At 52.4% G+C, this 19,609-nt stretch overlaps 1 protein-coding gene across 1 annotated transcript in view; it reads right to left on the minus strand.

Annotated features, from left to right (window-relative positions):
• LRP8 (LDL receptor related protein 8) overlaps positions 1-19,609 on the minus strand; it is a gene marked incomplete at its 5' end in the record, with an annotated part of 259,599 nt that overhangs the window by 7,411 nt on the left and 232,579 nt on the right. The window contains 10 exons of the mRNA XM_019530629.1: positions 2,320-2,547; positions 3,269-3,421; positions 5,603-5,744; positions 7,119-7,258; positions 9,917-10,035; positions 10,404-10,631; positions 14,179-14,353; positions 15,966-16,091; positions 16,221-16,340; positions 19,143-19,265. Coding sequence (XP_019386174.1) covers positions 2,320-2,547; positions 3,269-3,421; positions 5,603-5,744; positions 7,119-7,258; positions 9,917-10,035; positions 10,404-10,631; positions 14,179-14,353; positions 15,966-16,091; positions 16,221-16,340; positions 19,143-19,265 — 1,554 coding nt within the window. The remainder of the gene's footprint in view (positions 1-2,319; positions 2,548-3,268; positions 3,422-5,602; positions 5,745-7,118; positions 7,259-9,916; positions 10,036-10,403; positions 10,632-14,178; positions 14,354-15,965; positions 16,092-16,220; positions 16,341-19,142; positions 19,266-19,609) is intronic.

Raw genomic sequence — 19,609 nt, forward strand, 5'->3', positions numbered from 1 at the left:
GTGGCCTCCTCTGGACCCTCTCCATGCTGTCGACATCCCTTCTGAAGCGCAGCGCCCAGAACTAGACGCAGTCCTCCAGCTGCGGCCTGACCAGTGCTGCATGTAGTGCCATTGTGTAACGGAAGTGCAGAATGGACACCAGCTGAGAATCTGGTCAGCTGAAGACCATGGCAACACTCAGCAGAGCAATCTGTTGTAGAGAAGCCAGTAGTAGACAGATGGCTAAGTGGTGCTATTTGTGCATGCAGTCTGCAGGCAGAAAAGAAGTGAAGCAAGCTTTTAGTACCCTGGCATGGAACGGAAATTGTGCATGTGCATCAAAGGGACTGTAGGCGCCCTTTACGTTACTCAGAACAGCTCCCTCTGCCTGGAGATGAACATAGTCCATTGTGCCAGTACAACAGATTTGAATTAGCCACATCTAAGGACTCTGCTAATGCACACATTGTTATTGGCTGTAGTCAAGTTCAGCCTGGGGGGTGACCTCCAATTCAACTGGATATTGTGCTTAGAATGGAAAACCAGTCCATATGAATGCCTCGTTCTTCAAAACGTGTGCCTTGTGTTCTTACAACAGGAGATTAGTGCTGAGATCAGAAACATGCTGTATTTATTTGCTCAGACAAATCAGGAATAATGAAAGGAAGATTCACTCTGTTTTAACTTCTGAGCCACCAAAGTGTGGATAATAATTTAAAAGAGAATTTATCCTTTTACATAAAGCTCCATGGCAGGTAACTCTGTTTAAAGAGACATTTGCCAGTTAATGAGACAGAGTAAATCTAACCTGAACAACTGCAGCACCCAACATGTTAATAAAACGCCAAGGCAAATCATTTTCATTTGGGGTTTGGAGGAAGTGCACAGGTAATGCCCATATGAGTGAATTTTAGGAGCCTGATGTGTTTTCCCAGGAGCAGTAGGCACTGTCTTGTGTCCACAGTAACATCTTGCTTCAGAGATGAGATGGGGGATAGTTTATTCTTTACACTGCTTCCCAGGTATCTTTTGCTCAGTACAGTGTTCTGCAAAGCCTGAGTTTTTCTTGCTTGTTTTTGAGGTATATAGTGCTGGTGGAACAGGCGCGGCTCACAGCCTTAGAGAATGAAAATGTCCTCTGCTTGGAGCAGGGGGTATTTCTGGAAAGTCAGGTTAGCTTCTCTGCCTTGCCTTGCCAGTGTGCCACAGCTCTGAGGATTACATCTAAGAGCGAGTAGGTAAGTGGCTATTCAGTACCGAACTTCTGCAGGGGCATACACCAAGGGAGTCAGCTAGTGCTCCCCTGCTAGGCCATTTTTTGCAATGCAGAAAGCTGCCCCCCTCCCCCCCCCCCCAATGCTCATTCTAATGCAACACTTTGTTGTCAGGCATTTTTCAGTCTGGAGAACATGAACATTCAGGGCACGGGGCCAAAACAGATACACCCTTCTTTACAAATAGGAATCTTGAGTGCTAATAGATGAAGGGTGAATCCCAGCAACCTGGCTGGGTGAGGCCCAGAACAGTTCTACCTGATGCAGTGATTCAGTGGCCCAGGAGACCTGTCTATATGAGGGCTCCCATTGCTGAGAATACCAGCAGGAACAGCTGTTAGTAATGGTGGTGTGCCCCTACCATAGCAGGGCCTCACACATGGACTTTGCCCATACATGTGTAAACACATGCACTGAATTTTTGCTCACACTAGTGAGCTTTCACTTTCTAAAAAAAATATGTATGTCTTATCAGCGTAGTGGCCTGCAAAAATGGAACAGTGGCACAAGAAACAGGTCCTAGGGGTAAATTAATGCTCCTGCACTGACTAGACATCCGGTGGGTGTTCTCTTCCTATTTCTTACCACCTCCATTTGCCCCCATTGCATATTCATGGAATAGCAACTTGGCAAAAATAACTCACACAAAGATTTACTACTCGTACCCATTTATATCAAGCATTTAACTTGCATCAGGACATAGAAGCTACCCAAAATTCCAGCTACACTTGCTCACAAGGGTCTGTGATCAGCCCTGGGCATGTCATGGAAGTCTCAATGTGAGGGTCCTCTCCTCCAGCACCAGCTTCACACCAGGTTCATATTGCAGGAGGGGAAGGAATCAAGTAATGGTTTCTTACGTACAGGCCGGAGGCATGCAGAGAACCAGGGATCCCATCAGTTACCATGAAGGAGAACGGCACACAAAAACATTTTATTACTTCTGCTTATCTGTACGTGCCAGTGTCCACTGTGGTTCCAGCATGGCTAGCCGACCACCTCCTCACAGCCCACAGTACTCTCACTCCTAGCAGAAAGAACAGCAGTAGGAACTTGGTTGTCTTACAGTGCTGAGATAAATTGCTGTTTCCAGTGGTCATTAATTCTGAGCCCAGCAGGATGGATGCAGTTGTGGAGAGGCGAACACTTGGCGTCGTAAGGGGGACTCGTAGCACAGCTCCTGGGCTCTCCATAGTGGCACTGCTGGCGTTGCCAGCAGTAGCAGTGATGGCAGTGGTAGTGCTGGGTGCTGGAGTTGTGGAAGTCAGTACAGTAGTTGAGGTAGCTGGAAGATCTGCAAAGCAACCCCAAGCAGTTAAAGCAACAACAGTGAATGATGGTAAAAGGGACTGGGAACAGAGTGATGCTTAACTACTGGAGCAGGACAGTTTCTGCTCCTACTTGCTGTGTAGTCCACTGTCTGTCAATGCCACTCTTCATCTGTAGAGATAACATAGACCAGTTTCACAAATTTCAATGAGCCCAACTCATTAACAGGTATCAAGGTGATTAAGAAGCTCAAATCTTAGTTATCTTTTGGAAGCACAAGTTCCCAGAGAACAGCGCTCTCTCCCTAGCAAACTAGATGCATGCAGGGTAAAGTTCACTTCTGGAAACACCCAGGAGGAGACTAACGTTCCTCAGGGTGCCTGGCCCTGGTGACAGATCTGCCTGAGACTTCACTGACCAGCTGTGCTATCGTGATTTCATTCCCACTTCGGGCAGGCCTGAGCCAAAGCCTTTCCACATCAACAGGAGCTCTTTTCCACTGAGGTCAGTGGCGTCTGGAGCAGCACTTGGTTGTTATTCCTCATCACACCAGTAGCTTTTCCAACTGTTTTCTAAATAAATTTAACAAAAGTGACCTATCTACCAGACCAGCAATAATACTAAGCTGGAGCATAGATATTCAATGCGCATGGGAGTGTGCTGCTGAAAGCCATAGGTTTGCGGAGGCTAAGTGCCATGCAGCACTGAGCTGAAAGAGGTCCCTGCAGCCAGGTTGTTACTTTTACCTTTGTAGCACCTTTTCATATCCGGCCCCAGCCACATGTTGTCAGGACAGGCACACGTGTACTTGGGGGAATGAGGAGAGATTTTTGGTGCAGGAAGACACAGGTATTCACAGCCTCCGTTAGGCTGGGAGCCGAGTTCACAGGAATCAGGAGCTGTTCAGCAGAGGGGGAAAAAAAAAAATTATTCTTCAACCGTTGTTCAGCATTTATGTATTTAGTGCCAAGAAATACAGCTCCATCCCCTCAGAACCTTGCATCTTCTTCCACCTGCGCTGGCCAGGGCGAGTGCCCTTCCCGTGCGTTCCCGCACAACGCTGCACTTCCAAAGCAGGTTGGTGCCGTTTGATGGTTATACAGGTTTCCCTCGCCAGCCACGATTTTGAGTATCCATAGTTAATATCCTGGATACCATTTTGGCTGCCATGGTATACAGTTTTGAGTAACCACAGTTTTCCATGGCTGCACATCAGCCCACCAGCTCCCTAGCCCTGCTCTGCCTTTCTTTCCCCCCACCACAGCCCCACCTCCCCCAGCCCTACCAGAGGTGCATGCGGTGGCAGGGAGCTGCCTTACCCGTGGTGGCAGGGAACAGCAAGCCCGCTTGCCGCTGTTCCCTGCTGCCCGGCATGATAGGGAGCAGAGAAGCCGCATGGGGATCTCCTTGCCCACTGCTGCTTGCCCTGCGCTGCCCTGGTGATGTGCCTCCTGTGCCTGCCGCTGGCTTGAGGAGCGCAGCCCCACGTGCAGGAGAGGCGTCACCAGGGCCATGTGGGGCAAGCAGCAGGGGGTGAGGAGATCCCTGTGCAGCTTCTCTGCTCCCTGCTGTGCTGGGTCATGGGGGAGGGAAGCAGGGCGGCAGGGAGCAGCAGGCCCACTCGCCTCCGCTTCCCTTCCTCCTCCCCTGCCCCGGGGTAAGAGGTGAACATGCTGAGGGAAACACTGCTGCTGTGCCCTGGGAGTGCACACCCCCTACAACCTAAGTACTCCTAGGGGTACACCTATGCCTGGTTGACCACCCTGTGTATTAAAGGTAAATAAAAATGATTTTTATACACTATACAGTATTCAAGTCCCTAACCCCATTTTTCCCATAAGCCTTTAATTTTGCCAACCACGGGAACCTTCCAGATCCTAACCCCCATGGTTGGCAAGGGAAGCCTGCCATGGAGAACGGCGGGGTCGGGACTCCATTCTTCGGACCTTGTGTGTCTGCTCATTCTAGGCATCAAGCATCAGCCCTGCCCATCCAGGTGCGTAACGGGGAGTTGTACGTGCTCAGCACCTCCGCAAGCCAGGCCCTGGGCATCTCATGTTGGGCAAATTTTGAGATACAGCCCACCCTCTGTCCTGCAGCAGACCGGGCTGCTAAGCAAGCTATGTCCGTCAGTGAGTTGTGACCTCACATTGTTACTGTTTATAAAGCACTCTTAGCTTCCTGGATGGAGGTTTAAAGTGGCTTTGTGGGGTTCCCTGCTTCACCCCCCCACGCTGCAGATTCAGCCCTTTCCATTCCCAAGGAGAACGGTGGCTTCCCCGCCTGCCAGCTCACACAGCCGGCCTGGGATTCAAATGTCATGTTTGGTGATGATGACAGTAATAAAGATGCACCAGTTGGAGCTTTTGGAGCAGCTTTGCTGCCAACACCAAACCACAGAAGCAGCCGCGTCCTCAGCTGTGCTGTCTGTAGTTCTACCAGCAGCAACAGGCAGGAAGGTTGATTTTCTCAATGGGGCTGTCTGACCCTGAATTACCCTGACTGAGTAAGAAGGTGGCATTTGCCATTTTCTTACAATACCGCCAATCTCGAAGCTCATCCTCAGCCCCTTACTGCACTCAGAGGGAGAAGTGTGATTGCAGCAGCTGGCTTACCCGTGCTAGCTCTAATCCTAGGGCAGGTAACACTAGGAGTGGAAGCCTGGCTGTCATGGGAGGCCTGCAAAAGTCATTGTGGGCCCTGGTTGTTGACTAAGGCAACTGCCCTACACCAGCATCAACACTAACATCTTCCTGGCCAGCACAGCCTGAGCCAGAGCATCCACGCTGAACTGGAGCGTGGTTGTTGCATCTCCCAGCTGTAGCAGAGACATGCCCCACAAGGCCAGCAGGTAGCAGGTCCTGCCAGAGCTGCTCAGATAACTCCAAGACTAGACGTTGAAGGAAAGCTGATAATGAAGTGACTACATACAAGCTGCTGGCTCTATAATGAAAACTGCTGCTGAATAAGCAGACATCAGGGTTGAGGGGTAACTGCACCCTCGAGGCACTGAGAATAATCTGGAGGTACTTCATTTATCAGCCCTGATGACTGCCAAGAGCCCTGGGGCCCCACCTTACCTTTGGGTTGCTTGAGTTCATGAAAGACCACGATGTCGTGTGGGTTGTTGAGATTTTCAGCCAGGATGGAGATGTTCAGCCCGCTCAGCCTGTTGGCGCTGAAGATGGCCTCATTTTCCAGGTCAGTCCAGAAAATCCTGTCCTGCAGAATAGACACAGGGTAAGTGCAAACCTTCCTCTAGGCCTCAGAAAGTTAGTGTGCTGCAGCGTCTTGGGGCACTGGGTGGGACTGGACTGCTTGCACTGCAGGCTCCTGAATGGAGGGGGACAGCGGGTGGCCAGGGGCCTGCTGCAGACACAACGCAGAGGGTTGTCGGCGTCACGCTGTCAGCAAGTGCTGACTCACCTGGGCAGAGTGCTCCCTGGGGGTGGGCACCAAGTCCCTGGCCTGAATCAGCACTACAGGGATGTAAACTTTACTCCTCCCTAGCAAATGCACCCAGAAGCATATCCAGACAGAGGAGCGGGCAGGAGTTGGGCCGCCCTGGACTCAGTCCTGCTCTTTCTTGCTGGAGCTGACCCACTTCGTGAGATGCTGACTTCAGGTCTGTAGTCAGGGAACTCCCCTGGGATGTAGCAGATCCGTGGTCATGTCCTTGCTTCAAATTAGGCAAAACAGGTTTGAAGTTGGGTCTCCCGCTTCCCAGGTACACGTCGGGGGGCCGAGGAGCAGCCAGAGGATTCTGCTTCAGGGCCCCAGTGTCACAGCTTTGGCAGCAGAAATGATGGGCTAGCTGCACAATGCCACACATGCTCCAGAAGCAGCATAGCCATGGTAGCATGAGGCTGTAGAGGGGGGCCTGTTAGCTTGGGCACAGCACAGCACCCACCACCTTCCGCTGTATGGCCATGCTGGTATAAGAATCTTCCCGTGGCCACCGATGCTGGTTGCAGGCTGTCAGGCAGCAGCACACAAGCACTTAGGGCCGTGCCACGCTAAGGGGGGACATGCTGCAGCCTGCCTTCCCACAGGTCTGCCTGGGGAGCAGTAAATGCATGCACTGTGTACATGTGCCGCAAGAGCCATCTGCAGCATGAGGCATGGCCCCATGAGCGACATGCCAAGCTGGGAGGATGCTGGGGCTCACTTGGAGCAAGCCTGCAGGCTGCTCAGGCCACTGGGACGTGCCCATTTGAGGCCTTACCCCCTAGGAGAGCCTGAGCACTGTGCAAGTCTGGCTCCTGGCAGGTGGAGAGCTGTGCGGCCTGGCCATTGCACAAGCCCCTCTCCCGGCTCCTGGCAGTCATCTGGCCATTACACAAAACGTTAACTTCAAGTTAAGCCATTAGCCCACTTCAATTATTCAGGTACTACATGGGTACATCTGCTCCCCTCCCAGGGCCACGCATTATGGAAGAGCAGCACGAGGCTGCTCACAGTTCCTGATGGAACGATCCTCCCCCAGACCCATGCTGGGCTAATGGCTTTTACAGGCTCAGGAGCTTCCTGAGCCATGCACAAAGCAGAGGAGTGGGAAAGACCTCATGGCTCCCTGCATCCCATCTCCATTCTCACCTCGAACACGGCCAGGCCAAAAGGGTGGCTTAAATCATCAACTGAAGAGATAAGGACTTTTCTGTTGCTGCCATTGAAGTCAATGCAGGAGAGCAAATGCAGCTTGGAGTCTACCCAGTAGAGACGCTGATTCAGCAGATCTGAAAAAGCAAAGCACAATGAAGCAGAACTACCCCCAGCTCCAGCGCTTCTTACTCCTGCCCAGTATTGTTCCTCTTTTGGCAACAGGGTTTGTTATTTCTCCCTTGGTCATTGGGCCCTTTTATTAAGCATGATGGCTGAAATCAGGACTCAGTGCCCAGGTATGCTGGGACAGGCCCTCTCAGAGCAGAAAGGAGCTGCCCATTTGTGAGAGGTGCTGAGATCAACAGTCCTGTTCATGAAGCTCCTCTTATAAGCAGACAGACCAGGCCTGTGGCAGTGCAGGCTTCCCAGGGCCATCCCCTTTCCCTGAAAGATCTTCAGGACAGAGGTCTTCAGGTTCTCTCTCCAGGCTGCTCAGTCCATGGCCCCTTGCTGATTATAACAAGGAGGGAGAACACCTTTCTCTCTGGTGGCAGAGAGCAGGATGCAGACCAATGACTTGAAGTTGCAGCAGTTAGACTGAACATCAAGAAACACTTCACTGTTAGACCAGCGAGGCAGTGGAATAGACACCGTGGACTCTCCATCACTGGAGGTATTCAAGAAGAGGTTGGACAAGCATTGGTCAGGGATGATACAGGAGTAGCTGCGCCTGTGCTCTGCTAGCAGTATCTTTTGGCCTTGGTTGGTTGACACGTGGGGCTAGGAAGGAATTCTTTCCCCCTCCTGCTGCTACCTGTGTCAGGTTTTTCTGCCTTCCTCAGAAGCGCTGGGTGTTGGCGGCAGCCAAGGCTGGGATTTTGACTGATGTGAGCCAATGCTGCTGCTGGGACTAAAGTGCAGAGGTTCCTGGCTACGGGGTCTTGCCCCTCCAGTCAGGGTCAGACTGATCACTACATTGGGGTCAGGAAGGAATTTTACCCCATGGCCAAGTTGGTCCAGATGTAGGGGGTTTTGCCTTCCTCTGTAGTGGGGCATGTGGCCCTCTTCTTTGGATCTCTCAAGTGTATTTTAATAACCCTTGCAGCAGCAAAGCATTGGCCACCCTTGTCCCCTTACTTTACCTGTGGCAGGTTAGGGTGCTAGGCACTGTGGCTGTGGCAGGGCTGACTTGTTTGGTAATAGGTTACAACAAGGCTTTGTGTGGGATGGTTTGGATAGGGATGATCTGGCCTCAGGCAGCGGTTAGATTAGATGACCTCTGGACGTCTCTTCCAGACTAACTTTTCTAGGACTCTGATAACGATGGTGACATCAAACGTTGCATCTAGCCAGCAGAAATCCTTTTGATCATCTAGCCAGACTTCCTGCATCACACAGATGATGGGGTGTGGAAGAATTAACTCCTGCGTTGCGTCCACTAGCTATGGCAGAATTGGACCATCTCTCCAAAAATGCACTGGGTCTTGGGTAAAAATTTCCAGTGATGGATGATCCTGGTGCCAGAATCCATTCCTAGGGTGCAGGCTCAGCAGGACAAAGAGGTTGCTTGTGGTAGGACACAAATGTTTGACCTTACAGACTTACCCCAATAGGGGAGGGACTCAGGCTACTGTAACACTTCAAGAGGTGAGTTTTTCTCCCTGAGAAAAATTCAGTATTTGGATAAGATCTACTAAAAGCAGAAGGATGACTGCCAGCAATGAAACCAATTGCTTCCAGTTAAGGAACTGTTAATTATAGCAAGGGCTTGTGTTGTTAGTTAACAGTGGTCACCCTCTGCTCTGAGCAGTTCTGCTGGATTTTACTCCTTACTTAAGATGAAACTTCTTGTTGCTGCCATGGACCAGGGAATTTCCCTTACAAATGGTGCGGAGCCTGTGTATTTCTGATTAACTAGGGGCTAGCCTGCGCCTCCTTATTTTGGGAGTGCACAACAGCAACCCTCACCCCTTGCCCCCATGAACAACAGCTGAGTATAGTTTCAGTACTGTTTGGTGCCATGGAAGTGCAAGACACCATGGAGAAGCATGGCTGTATATGCAAGCCATCACAGCTGGGCTGGCAGGCTGGGTAATTCACTGGACCTTGTAAAGAGCTGTTGCTGTTGTACTGTATAGAAATCCACTGAACATTATTGTTTCTGTACTGCCTACCTGGAGAAAACCATGACAATCTAGCTAGTAGCAAGCTCCACCAGGGATACTTGGCTAGTAGCAAGCTCCACCAGCAAGCTCCTCCCTGGGCTTCACATGGGGTGGTGCCACTCCACACCATCCCTAATGCCAGACAGCACCTCAGAGGCATAAATAGGCCCTTATTATTACAGGGAACTTTATAATCAGAGTTGGATAAAGTAGTGCCTTGAAGCGCTGGCAGGCTCAGGCCTCAGTCCTGCCAACACTCACTGCACTGCACAGCGAGCAGCTACTATAATGAAATGCCTTCTGGTCTTTAGCTCCAAGTGAGGGAGGGAGCACTGCCAGGACTGCACCCCAAGAGGAAAGGGCAAGACCTGGACAACCGTGCAGAGATGAGACTGTGAAGTTGGCTGTACCGGAGCAGCAGCTGGCTCAGTGGATATGTATCGAGCTTCTCCACATTAGTGACCCTCTGTTAGGCCAGAGCTTGTTGGCCACGCTTGTGAGACGGACCCAGAGCAGTCTGGGTTTCACAGGAGCACAGTTTTTGTTTTCCTAAGTACCAATATATGTTAAATGTCCAGAGGCCACAAACACAGGGAGTTTTACCCCTTACGCTGCTCTAGCACTTACCCAGGGTGATGCCATTTGGCCACTCGATGTTATCTGTGACCAGCACATGTCGCCCCATGCCGTTGAGCCCAGCCTTTTCAATTTTCGCTTGGTCTCCCCAGTCGGACCAATACATGAACCTGGAAAAGACGCAGAAGCAGAAATTTGCACCTCAGCTTGAAGGTTGTGCTCAGCGGAGCTGATGCTTTCTAGACCAGCTGACCCTAGGAACCAGGGTTTGAAACTATGCCCGAGTACCAACAGGTGACACATTGCTGAGATTGCTGCTGGGTCTCCCACCATGCAGCACATCTTGCAAAGGCCAAAGTGCCTGCCTAGATTCAAGCATGTCAGCAGTCCCACCGAGTGAAATGGAGCTATGCATATGGTTAAGGGCAAGGCCACCTGAAAGACTTGGCAAAGCTGGGGTGAGACTGGGCATTCAGACGAGAAGCGGAGACAAGATGGGAACCTCCCAATTCAGAACAAAGCTGCTTTTTCAACCTACCCCCGGATTGGATCCACCGCAATGGCCCTGGGCTCACTGAGGTCAGAGCTGAGGAGGGTCCTTCTCCTGCTTCCATCAGCAGTGGCCACGGAGATGGTCTTGTTTCCAGAGTCTGTCCAGTAGATGTTCTTGTGAACCCAGTCTATGGCCAGGCCTTCGGGAGAGTTCAGCTGACTGTCTATCAGAATCACCTGTCCTGCCGTGTCACTGGCTTTGTCGATGTTGGCACTGCAAAGACAAGAATCCTGACTGGACCAAGGTGCGCCGTGCCACGGGCTGGTGCATTATGTGTGGGGTGAGGCTGCACCAGTTACCGAGATAAAAACTGGGCCAGGTCATACTAATCTCATGGCTGGCACCATGCTTCGCTCCGAATCATTCGCTGTTGTAACCTCCCCACTTCCATCCATCTCTGCATCTTGCTTGGTCAGCCCCTGGGCTTTTGCCCAGTTGGATGGCAAGTGCTCTGCGACAAGGCCCTGTCATTTTTATGTCTCTTTTGAACCCTCTGTGCACACCTAGAGCAGAATTCAATTCCCCTTCCTGTGCCTACACGGCAGTTTTCCAGCTGTGCAAATGGTGTTTTTGGCACTTACACCCAGGCAGTGATGCCATCTCCCCTGTGGTGTGGATGGGGGAGCGTGCCTGCTCACACCGGGCAGCGCAGCGGGCTCGTCACTCTCTATGTGCCGCCCGTCCCCAAAGTGGAGCTGGCCAGAAACCTCTGCTGGAGGGTGCTGGGGTCAGAGGGATTCTCCTAGCTTTTAGCCCCAGTAGCTGAGCAGTCAGGGCACTTGCCCACAAGCGGGAGACCTGGATTCTAGGCTCCCCTCAGCCCAGAGGGGTTCTGGGCCTGAATCTCTGACTGATCACCACAACACAACTCAAGATGTAATGCAGGACCCTCTCCAGTGCTGCTTTTTTGAAGCTGCCCCCCTGGCCTGCCAATAGGGAGAAATACGTGGGGCCAGTCAGAAGTGCACAAGCTAGAGGCTGTTGGCTCAGGGAGGTGCGTACTGCTTTGAAAGGAAGCAGACCTGGGGTGCTAGCCTGGACGCTTGCTCCCAATCGGCTGACCCCACCCTTCCCCCTCGAACCGCTATCCAGCCATTTCACCCAATGGCTATTAAATGCAAAGGGCAGTGGCTCAGCCTCAAAGATGCTCGCCTCGTGCTGCAGTAGTTAGAGCACCATGTTAGGGAGTCAGAGGCAGCTTCAAGCCCTCTCCAGGTGAGGGGGCCCTAGGACCTGGGTCGGCTGCTGCCCGGGCAAGTGAATTAGGGCCTACATGGCTGGTAATCTGTCTTCCAGTAACAGCAAAGGGGTGCCCAGCACTCTGGAGGTTTGCAGTAGTGCTAACACTGCTCTGTTACTACAAACAGACTGCCTGGGCGTGTTCACATGAGTGGCAATTTCCAGATAGCTTTCAGGAGGCTAATTAAATAAAACTTCCATCAATCAGGTTGTGAATCCCTTTGCGTGCTCCACACAGCACCCAGCAAGGCACAGTCTCTTCTGCTGCACTTGAGTAGAGCAACTGCTGCAAAGCAAACATAAGAGCACCCTGTCCACCCCAGTGGAACCGGGCAGACACACACAGCGAGCCAAGACCAGGGCTATTTTTTCACTGATTGCAAGAAGAATCACGTGTTGAAGAGCCAGCACTATAGAGCAAGGGGTTGCGCTTTGCATGTTTGAAACTCCAAGAGCACACAGCGCTCCCGTTCACTGGCCCGAGGTCACGGGTTGAGGAGCTAAGGTCACGAGTTGTAGCTCTCTGTGACGCTGCCTTTCGCGCTAGACCTGGCTGCGTTGCAGCATGCCACACGTGCACAGGGGCGAGTTCAGGAATAGGCTGGAGCTCCCTGGGAAGGAAGGGACGTTCTCCCTCCTCCGAGAACTAAATCTCTTGCTGAGACTTGTTAACATGCAGGCATGGTGAGGGAGTCTCATTCTGTGCCTTGGCCATCTGCCAAACAGAGGAATTGGGTGTGAGGGCAGGGAAGACACTGAGCTGGAAATCGGGAGAAGAAAGAGGGACAGCAATGATTTGCCACCCTGCTTGTTTGCACCCTGCTGTGGTGTCTCAAATGACTGATTACAGCGCCTCTAAGGGCATGGCAGGAGAAACTCAGCCCCCTCACTGATGTGGCACGAAGGCATGTGCTAGCGGTGGCATCTGCACTATCTTAACCACCAGAGTTAACTGCTAGTAGGTGATTATGAGCGACCCAACAGCCCAGCTGAAGGAGATGTAAGGCTTGTAACAAAGCTGAGACACACATCCTACTGCCTGGATAGAGAAAAGTGCTTGATATAGCCATGATTAGGGTATGAGCACTGATCCGAGGCTTCAAGCCCTGTGGGCATTGCTGTCAGCGTGCTTGGTGTGTTAAATAATTGTGTCTGAACATGTAATCCTCCCCAGCCCAGCAGAGTATTTTCTAGTACATGAGCCATTCAGCATGGAAGCAGCAAGTGTCCATCATCCCAACTCTTTGAACTGCCCCCCCCAAAGCTGCAAAGGTACCTGGCTCCTCTCTGAGTGCTTATTAACTCAGCACAAGCTAGGTCACGTTCCCTATCGGTGGGCTGAAAGCTTTGCAGGCGCCAGGACTTGGTTACAGTTCCCCTGTGTACTGAGGCTAGTAAACCTTGCTCTGATCGTTAGCTGAAAACCAGAACAGGTCACCAAAGATACTGCAGCAGGGTGCAACAGTAGTGCAAATCAGAGTGCACATGAGGGGCTTTTGGTGCATAAATTAAACTCAGGTGAGCTTTTGGACTAGATGTATTTGTAGCCTGTGCTTCGCATCTCAGCGGCCTGTGTTTCAGCAGATCCCTGGGAGGTAATACACCACCGGGTGTCATAAACCTCCCTTGGCAGGGAGAGAGGAATAGGGCACTACGATTAAGCCTCTGGACCAGGAGTCAAGAGATATAAATGCAGTTCTTGGATCTACCACCGATTCCTTGTGACTCAGATCTGCATATAAAATATGCCGATCCTTGTTACTATGGGCCCATCCTTGTTTAGGTGGCAAGTTCTCGGGCATCTCCTCTGTTGTCATGCAGCGGGCGTGTAGTATAGCGGAGCCCTGACTTCAGGTAGAGTGCCTACAACTGCAACGCAAATAAACAGCAATAGTAATTTAGATCAGAAGCTTGCAAAAGGGCAGCAACGTTAATGCTGCAAACAAACCTTGTGTGAGCAAGCCAGGTGACTACACGTGCATGATGTATCTGAACTTTTTGGAAACCTGGGCCATAATGTCTGGTCAAGTCCAAAAAGGCAGAAGTCTGCCAGGTGTGCGCCCCTTACCAGGCTACTCTGTTCTACTACACAGGGAGTGCGTCTACAGATGCGCATTTACTGCACAGTAACTGAAGTTACTCCACAGTAAATACGGTGACTTGTGCTGACTTGAGCGTAAATTTGATACCTGCATCATGCAAGTATCAAATTTACGTCAGATTAGTTACTGCGCAGTAATGCATGTGTAGATGCCTTACTGCGCAGTAACAGTGTGAATGGCCTGACTTGGGACTAAAGTTAGTTTGTGTGCTTTAATGCCAGTGTTAATGTGCTTTAATGCCTGCATGTGTGGACGCTGGCCTATTCCCATTCACTGCACAGTCATTTACTGCCCAGTAAATTTAAGCTGGCATAAATTCACATGTAGACATGGCTAGCGTGTCCTTACAGGCTGCTGGTACTGTCAGCAGTTAAAACTGGACAGGTCCTATGGAAGGTCTCCTCTCCCTGGCCCCTTACCTGTAGATCTTTCTGTAGAACAAATCGCACCAGTAGATCCTGTTTGTTGCCACCTCCACATCCAAAGCTACCACGTTCTTCAGCATGGGGATGATTCGAGAGTAGTCCCTTTTCACCAGGTCTATCTTCCGCACCTCATGGCGGTTGGTGAAGATCAGGTACGGGCTCTTGCCTACTAGAGAAGACACGTGGGTGTGACTGTTCTCTTACCAGCTGATGGGACTGCTCAAGCCTAGGGACTGGGTTCAGCTTTATCCCCTTGGGAACAAGATGTCGAGTCACCCCCGCCCCAGGGTCCCAACAGAGTTACATCGCAGTTGTTTGTGGTTTTACGTTGGGAGGGAGTTTCATTCTGTATTCTATCGGCATGTCAGTGGTTCCCAGAACGGCAGCTGGGAGCACCAGCATCTCTCCAGAGCAGCAGGGACACTTTGGGTCTTATTCTGCTCAACTTGTTGAGAAGGCACAAGTGACACACCCAAAGGACTCTTCACCCTACAGCAGAAGTGTTTAACTAGAAGATCTAGGAGCCAGTTCTAGGTTGTTCAGGCCCAGACAGAGAAAGGCACAGCCAGTTGTTCCTAGCTTGCATGCCAGGTAGGGCCAGGCCTGGCTGTCACAAATACTGCAGACCTCCTTTGGGGCAGTGGATCTTCTGGATCCACCCTTGGATTCATTCAGCTTAATTATGCCAGAATTAACCTTCTGGTCAGGGAAGCCAGCGTGACACGTTCCTGCAGCCACCTCTGCTGTGGCAGTGGAGTTAAGACCATGCACTGGGCCCAGGGACTCTCCTAGGAAGCTCAAGTTGATTTGTCTTGTGATAAACTTGAGAGAGAGGGGAAGGCATGTTACTTATTCTGGTCAGCACCTCAGCTACCCATGATGGGCCTTGCTCAGGCACACGTCCCACTGAACCAAAAGTAGCCAAATGAAGGCGAGGGCCCACCTTGAGTCCTGGGCCCTGCCAACGTGTGCCGGTTGTTTCCTTCGGAAACAACACAACCATGCAACACAGGACTGAAAGGGCTCACTGAGTCCAGTGAAGGGTAGGGCTGAGCTACAAAGCTGCCTTGCAGCTGGGAGGTAGGATTTCCTAGCCAGCAAACACAGCAGGTCCCCCAGTGTTGGTAAACCCCAGCTGGCTGCTCCCTGAAGGAGGCTGGGAAGCTGCGTACACCCTACAGGGCATGCAACATGCCCACCTGCAGTTCCTAGGACTACTTTATACAGACAGCAGGCATGGCCCCTAAATGCCTGGCTATCCTGCCATGCACTGGTCACTGAGCCTGACTGTGGACCTCTGTCCAACAGCCTTCCAGCGCTCTGCCACTGGCACCCTTCCCTTTGCACTGAGCCGAGGCTCTAGAAGAAGCACCTGGGAGCGAGCTGCTGCTCTGCCTTTGGCTGCAAGTGGGGCAGGGGGCTCTGCTGGATGATCCCTTGAATTGGGTCCCTTTCTGATACTGCTGTGTGGACTCTGCTGCATGGTTTTTACCAGCACCTATCATGAGACTTTAGTTTCAGCTTCAAACAACCAACTGGAGCTTGGGATCTTGATCTGCACAGTTAAAATATTCTGAGCTGCACAATCAGTGACGATCGCCTCCAGACACATCTGCTATCGCTGCAGCAGTTCTGTGTGGCTGGAGACAGCTGGTGCTGGCTTCCTGGTGTCTGTCTGCCTCCCCCCGCCCCCCAGCCATGGCCCACAAACCCACATTTGTGTATAGGGCTCCTGCTGGCGCCAGGTGAGCAGGGTTTGCATGCTGCTGGGGCTGCCTTACCTACAGCTTTGCAGTTCTTGGACAGGGTGTCCATCTCGTAGCCCTTGTAGCACTCGCATTTGTAGTCCCCCTTGTAATTAATGCAGATCTGGCTACAAGCGTCTGGATTCTCACATTCATCTATGTCTGAAAGGAGTGTTTGAAACCCATCAATAACTCAAAATCAAACCATCTGTGATGGAGCAAAGCTGGAGTGACTATAATTGCGTCTCTGTGCAGCGAGACACAAGGCACTGCTGTTCGCATGTAAATTACCTCCACACGTTTTCTTATCCAGAAGCTTGTATCCGGGAGGGCATTCGCATTCATACCCAATCTTCAAGTCCTTGCATATGTGGGAGCAACCACCGTTGTTGTTTGAGCATTCATTCACGCCTGGAAGAGGCATACACATTATGTAGGAGAAAGGAAGGATCTTACAAGAGCGACTACAATAAAAGAGGGCCGAGGCACCCAGAAATGTTTCGTGCAGTACTAGCAGCCAGTGGTCAGGAGCCGGCTATGGAGAGCATACAAGCGACTGCACAAATAAGGAGCAGCCACTATTTTCCTTTTCTGTCTGACTGCAAGATCACATTGTAAATGTCCCTCAGACTAGAAAACAGTGCTTTAAAATGACCACCACGTTACCAACACGTTAGGGATGCTCCGTATGCAATTCCTCCGTCTCTGGGATCCAGCCATTCACGACGCTCCTCCCTCCATGTGCGTCTACCAGATTTAAACCCTGCAGCAGTCACAGCACCTGAGAGTTTTCTCCACTCGACTCCCCACTACCTGCCCCTGCTCTGGGGGTGCTCGCTGGATGGTTTCCTCGAGTCCCATCTGACCCACAGGTCCCTGTCAGTCTGAGATACCCCCCCGGCTTATACCGCAATGCACCCTGCAGTGAGGCAGTCCCAAAACACCAAGGCAAAGTGCTTCAAGGGTATTCTCAGTTAACATGGAGATGCAGACACTTAGCTAGTAGTGCGGCAGTCTGGGGGCTGTCTATACAGCGAGAGTCCAGATCTCAAATCCCGGTTAAATAAAGGGAGGCCTCTTTTTTCCTTTGCATGTTCAAGCACAGGAAACCCTCGAAGCACAGCCTAGCCACAGCAAGAGCCTAGGAGAGGCGGAGGATGGCTGTTTTCCTGCCAAAAATGAGGTTTCCCTTTGCTGGCCCACACTGTCCTAATTAGCTGGCACCCGGTGAAGAGAACGTGCTTCCCGGGATGGCTGTGCATCGGGGGGGGCCTCCCCTGCAGTGGTGCATTGGGGCTACGGCCTGTCAGCCCCCGCCCGCAATGCAAGCCACAGGTGAATTGGCCTGTTCCTGTTTTAATCCCCCCGACTTCCTCAGCTCCTGCTGTTCAGCTGCACAGCAAAGCCACGAAGCCAGTCCCTATGGCAGGAAACGAAGTGGTTACGTTACGTTCACAAGGCAGCGGAAACGCTGCGCCAGAAGGCCTGCCCTCAGCCACAGCACGCCTCCACCTGCCTAACAAAGACATCAGCTCACGCATCAGCACGTTATTAATAGCAGCCAGTTCAGGAGGCTCCGAGCGGCAGTGCACAGAGCCGCGGCAGTGCATTCGTTAGCTGTGTATTGCCTAGTGCTGCCCTTATGCTGGCCTCCAGCCAAGTGAACGCTGTATGCGTCTGCACCCCCACCCCCGGAAATGCGACTGGAGGCCGCTGCAGTTTGCAAGCGCTGCACGCTGCCCATGCTCCTGGCTTCAGCAGTGGTTCCCAGCTGGCTGGGCACACTCATTCCAGCTCTGGTTCTCTTGCTGCAGCCCTTCACATGGCTCTAGGATGAGGCTCCTGGAGGGCTCAGCCTTGGCTTTGCCAAGGGGCTTGAGTGCACCCCCCTGCTTTACAGACTGAGACAGAAGGGGCTTCATCGCCTTGGCAGGCAGTGAGAGCAACGGGGCTCATCTCCTGCCAGCCCCTCCTGTCTAAACTTCTTGCCTCTACCTTCAGATAAACCCGTGTCCATTGTAGTTGCAAAGGAACTAATGCAATTCTTGGGGTTTTCTAATGTCCACATGACTCATTGGCAGGTTGGGCCCGCAACCAGGCTAAGCCAGGGCCAGGAATGAGATGAGAGGATTTCACGGGCTGGCAAGTGGCAGCATCCACGCAGAAACACGATGATGTGCGTTAGTGTGGAGAAAAGCAAGGGAGTGGGGAAAGCTCAAGACAAACACATGCAAAGCGCATGCACACACACACATGCACAGAGCTGTGCTCAGCCAGGCCTGGGGCACTGCAGACCAATGCACCTGGGCTAGTGACACTGGGTCGTGGTGTGGGAGCCTTGAAATCCCCCTGCACGTTTCCCTGCTGCTGGTGGGTCCCACCTGTCTCCCCTTCTGGGTCCCAAAGGAGTGCCTGGGGACCTGGGTGGCATTCCTAGCTCTTGTCCATACAGGGATGACCAGTCAAGGTCAGTGCTGGGATGCCAGGCCTCAGGCCAGACTCCTGGCTCCAGGTGGTGCGGGGAAGGGAGTGCTCTTGTAGCCTGGACTGCACTTCACTCCATGGGGGCCTCAAGCACAGTCCTTGCACTGCCTGCACCTGCGTCGTGCTCCAGACTAGTGCTGCTGCCAGCGGTGCCCACAAAACAGGGCAGGTGGGAGACTCCACTGTCCAAAATCCCCTGGGAGAGCATGAAGCCGACTCAGCGACCAGACTTGCCAGACTTTGGCTTTAGGATGCTGGGACTGGCACTTACCTAGGGGCCAGTCTAGTCCGACAGCAGGGGAACCTCTAAGCTCACCTGGTCTGGGCTTTCAAACCCAACAGCAGGGCAAAGCACTGAGATCTCCCCCAGGGGAGAAAAGTTCTCCGGTTACGTCTTCCCAGCTCCAGGGCATTTACAATTCCTGCGTCAATCCTAGCAACAGTATGATTATCCACGTCACTGCTGGGGAAACTGAGGCAGGGAGCCGAACTAATCTAGGGGCAGATAGGACTGAGGTCTTAGAAGCTGGCTCTTGGCAGAGCATGCTGAAGATGTCTGGAGACGGGCTGCCTCCACGCTGCAGGCAGAGAGCACAGAGAGAAAGAGCAGGACGGGGGACGGAGCAGGAGCATGGAGAGCGGCCGCGTGCAGGTGTCTCAGAGCCGAGTGCCGGGGGACGGGACGGGAGGGGAGGGACGGTTACGACAAGGAGAAGGCATGTACTGTACCACATTCTTTCAGAGGCTCGTCAGACAAGTCCCTGCAGTCTCTATGGGAATCGCACACTTTGCCTCCGTCAATGCACTCTCCACTCTTACACTGAAACTTGCTGGGACTTTCGCACGCTGACTCTGTCGTGTTGGGCAAGAGAGGAAAGCAGCTAAGTTAGACCAGGCTGGTGGCAACCAAGCAAGAACATTTAAGCTTCGAGAAGGTACAATTAGCAGCAATGGATGGAATTAATCGAGTGAACAAACACGCCGACTATCAAGCAGGGAACACATCAGAGACGGGCCGACTCGGGCTGTGGAGCAGCCTCCCCCAGGCAGCCCCGCTCCTGGGAGAACGAGAAAGGCTCTCGCGAACAACCCCGCGGGGCGGAGGAGGTGCCAAACAGCCTTGCCCCAGTTGCACCGCGGGGGCCGGAGCTGCAGCTCTCGTGGCGCCGTGCCCGGGGCGAGGCGCGCTGGCCATA

The sequence above is a fragment of the Crocodylus porosus genome, unplaced genomic scaffold (genome assembly GCF_001723895.1).
Source record: "Crocodylus porosus isolate Cpor-Errol unplaced genomic scaffold, CroPor_comp1, whole genome shotgun sequence".
Taxonomy (NCBI): Eukaryota; Metazoa; Chordata; order Crocodylia; family Crocodylidae; genus Crocodylus; species Crocodylus porosus.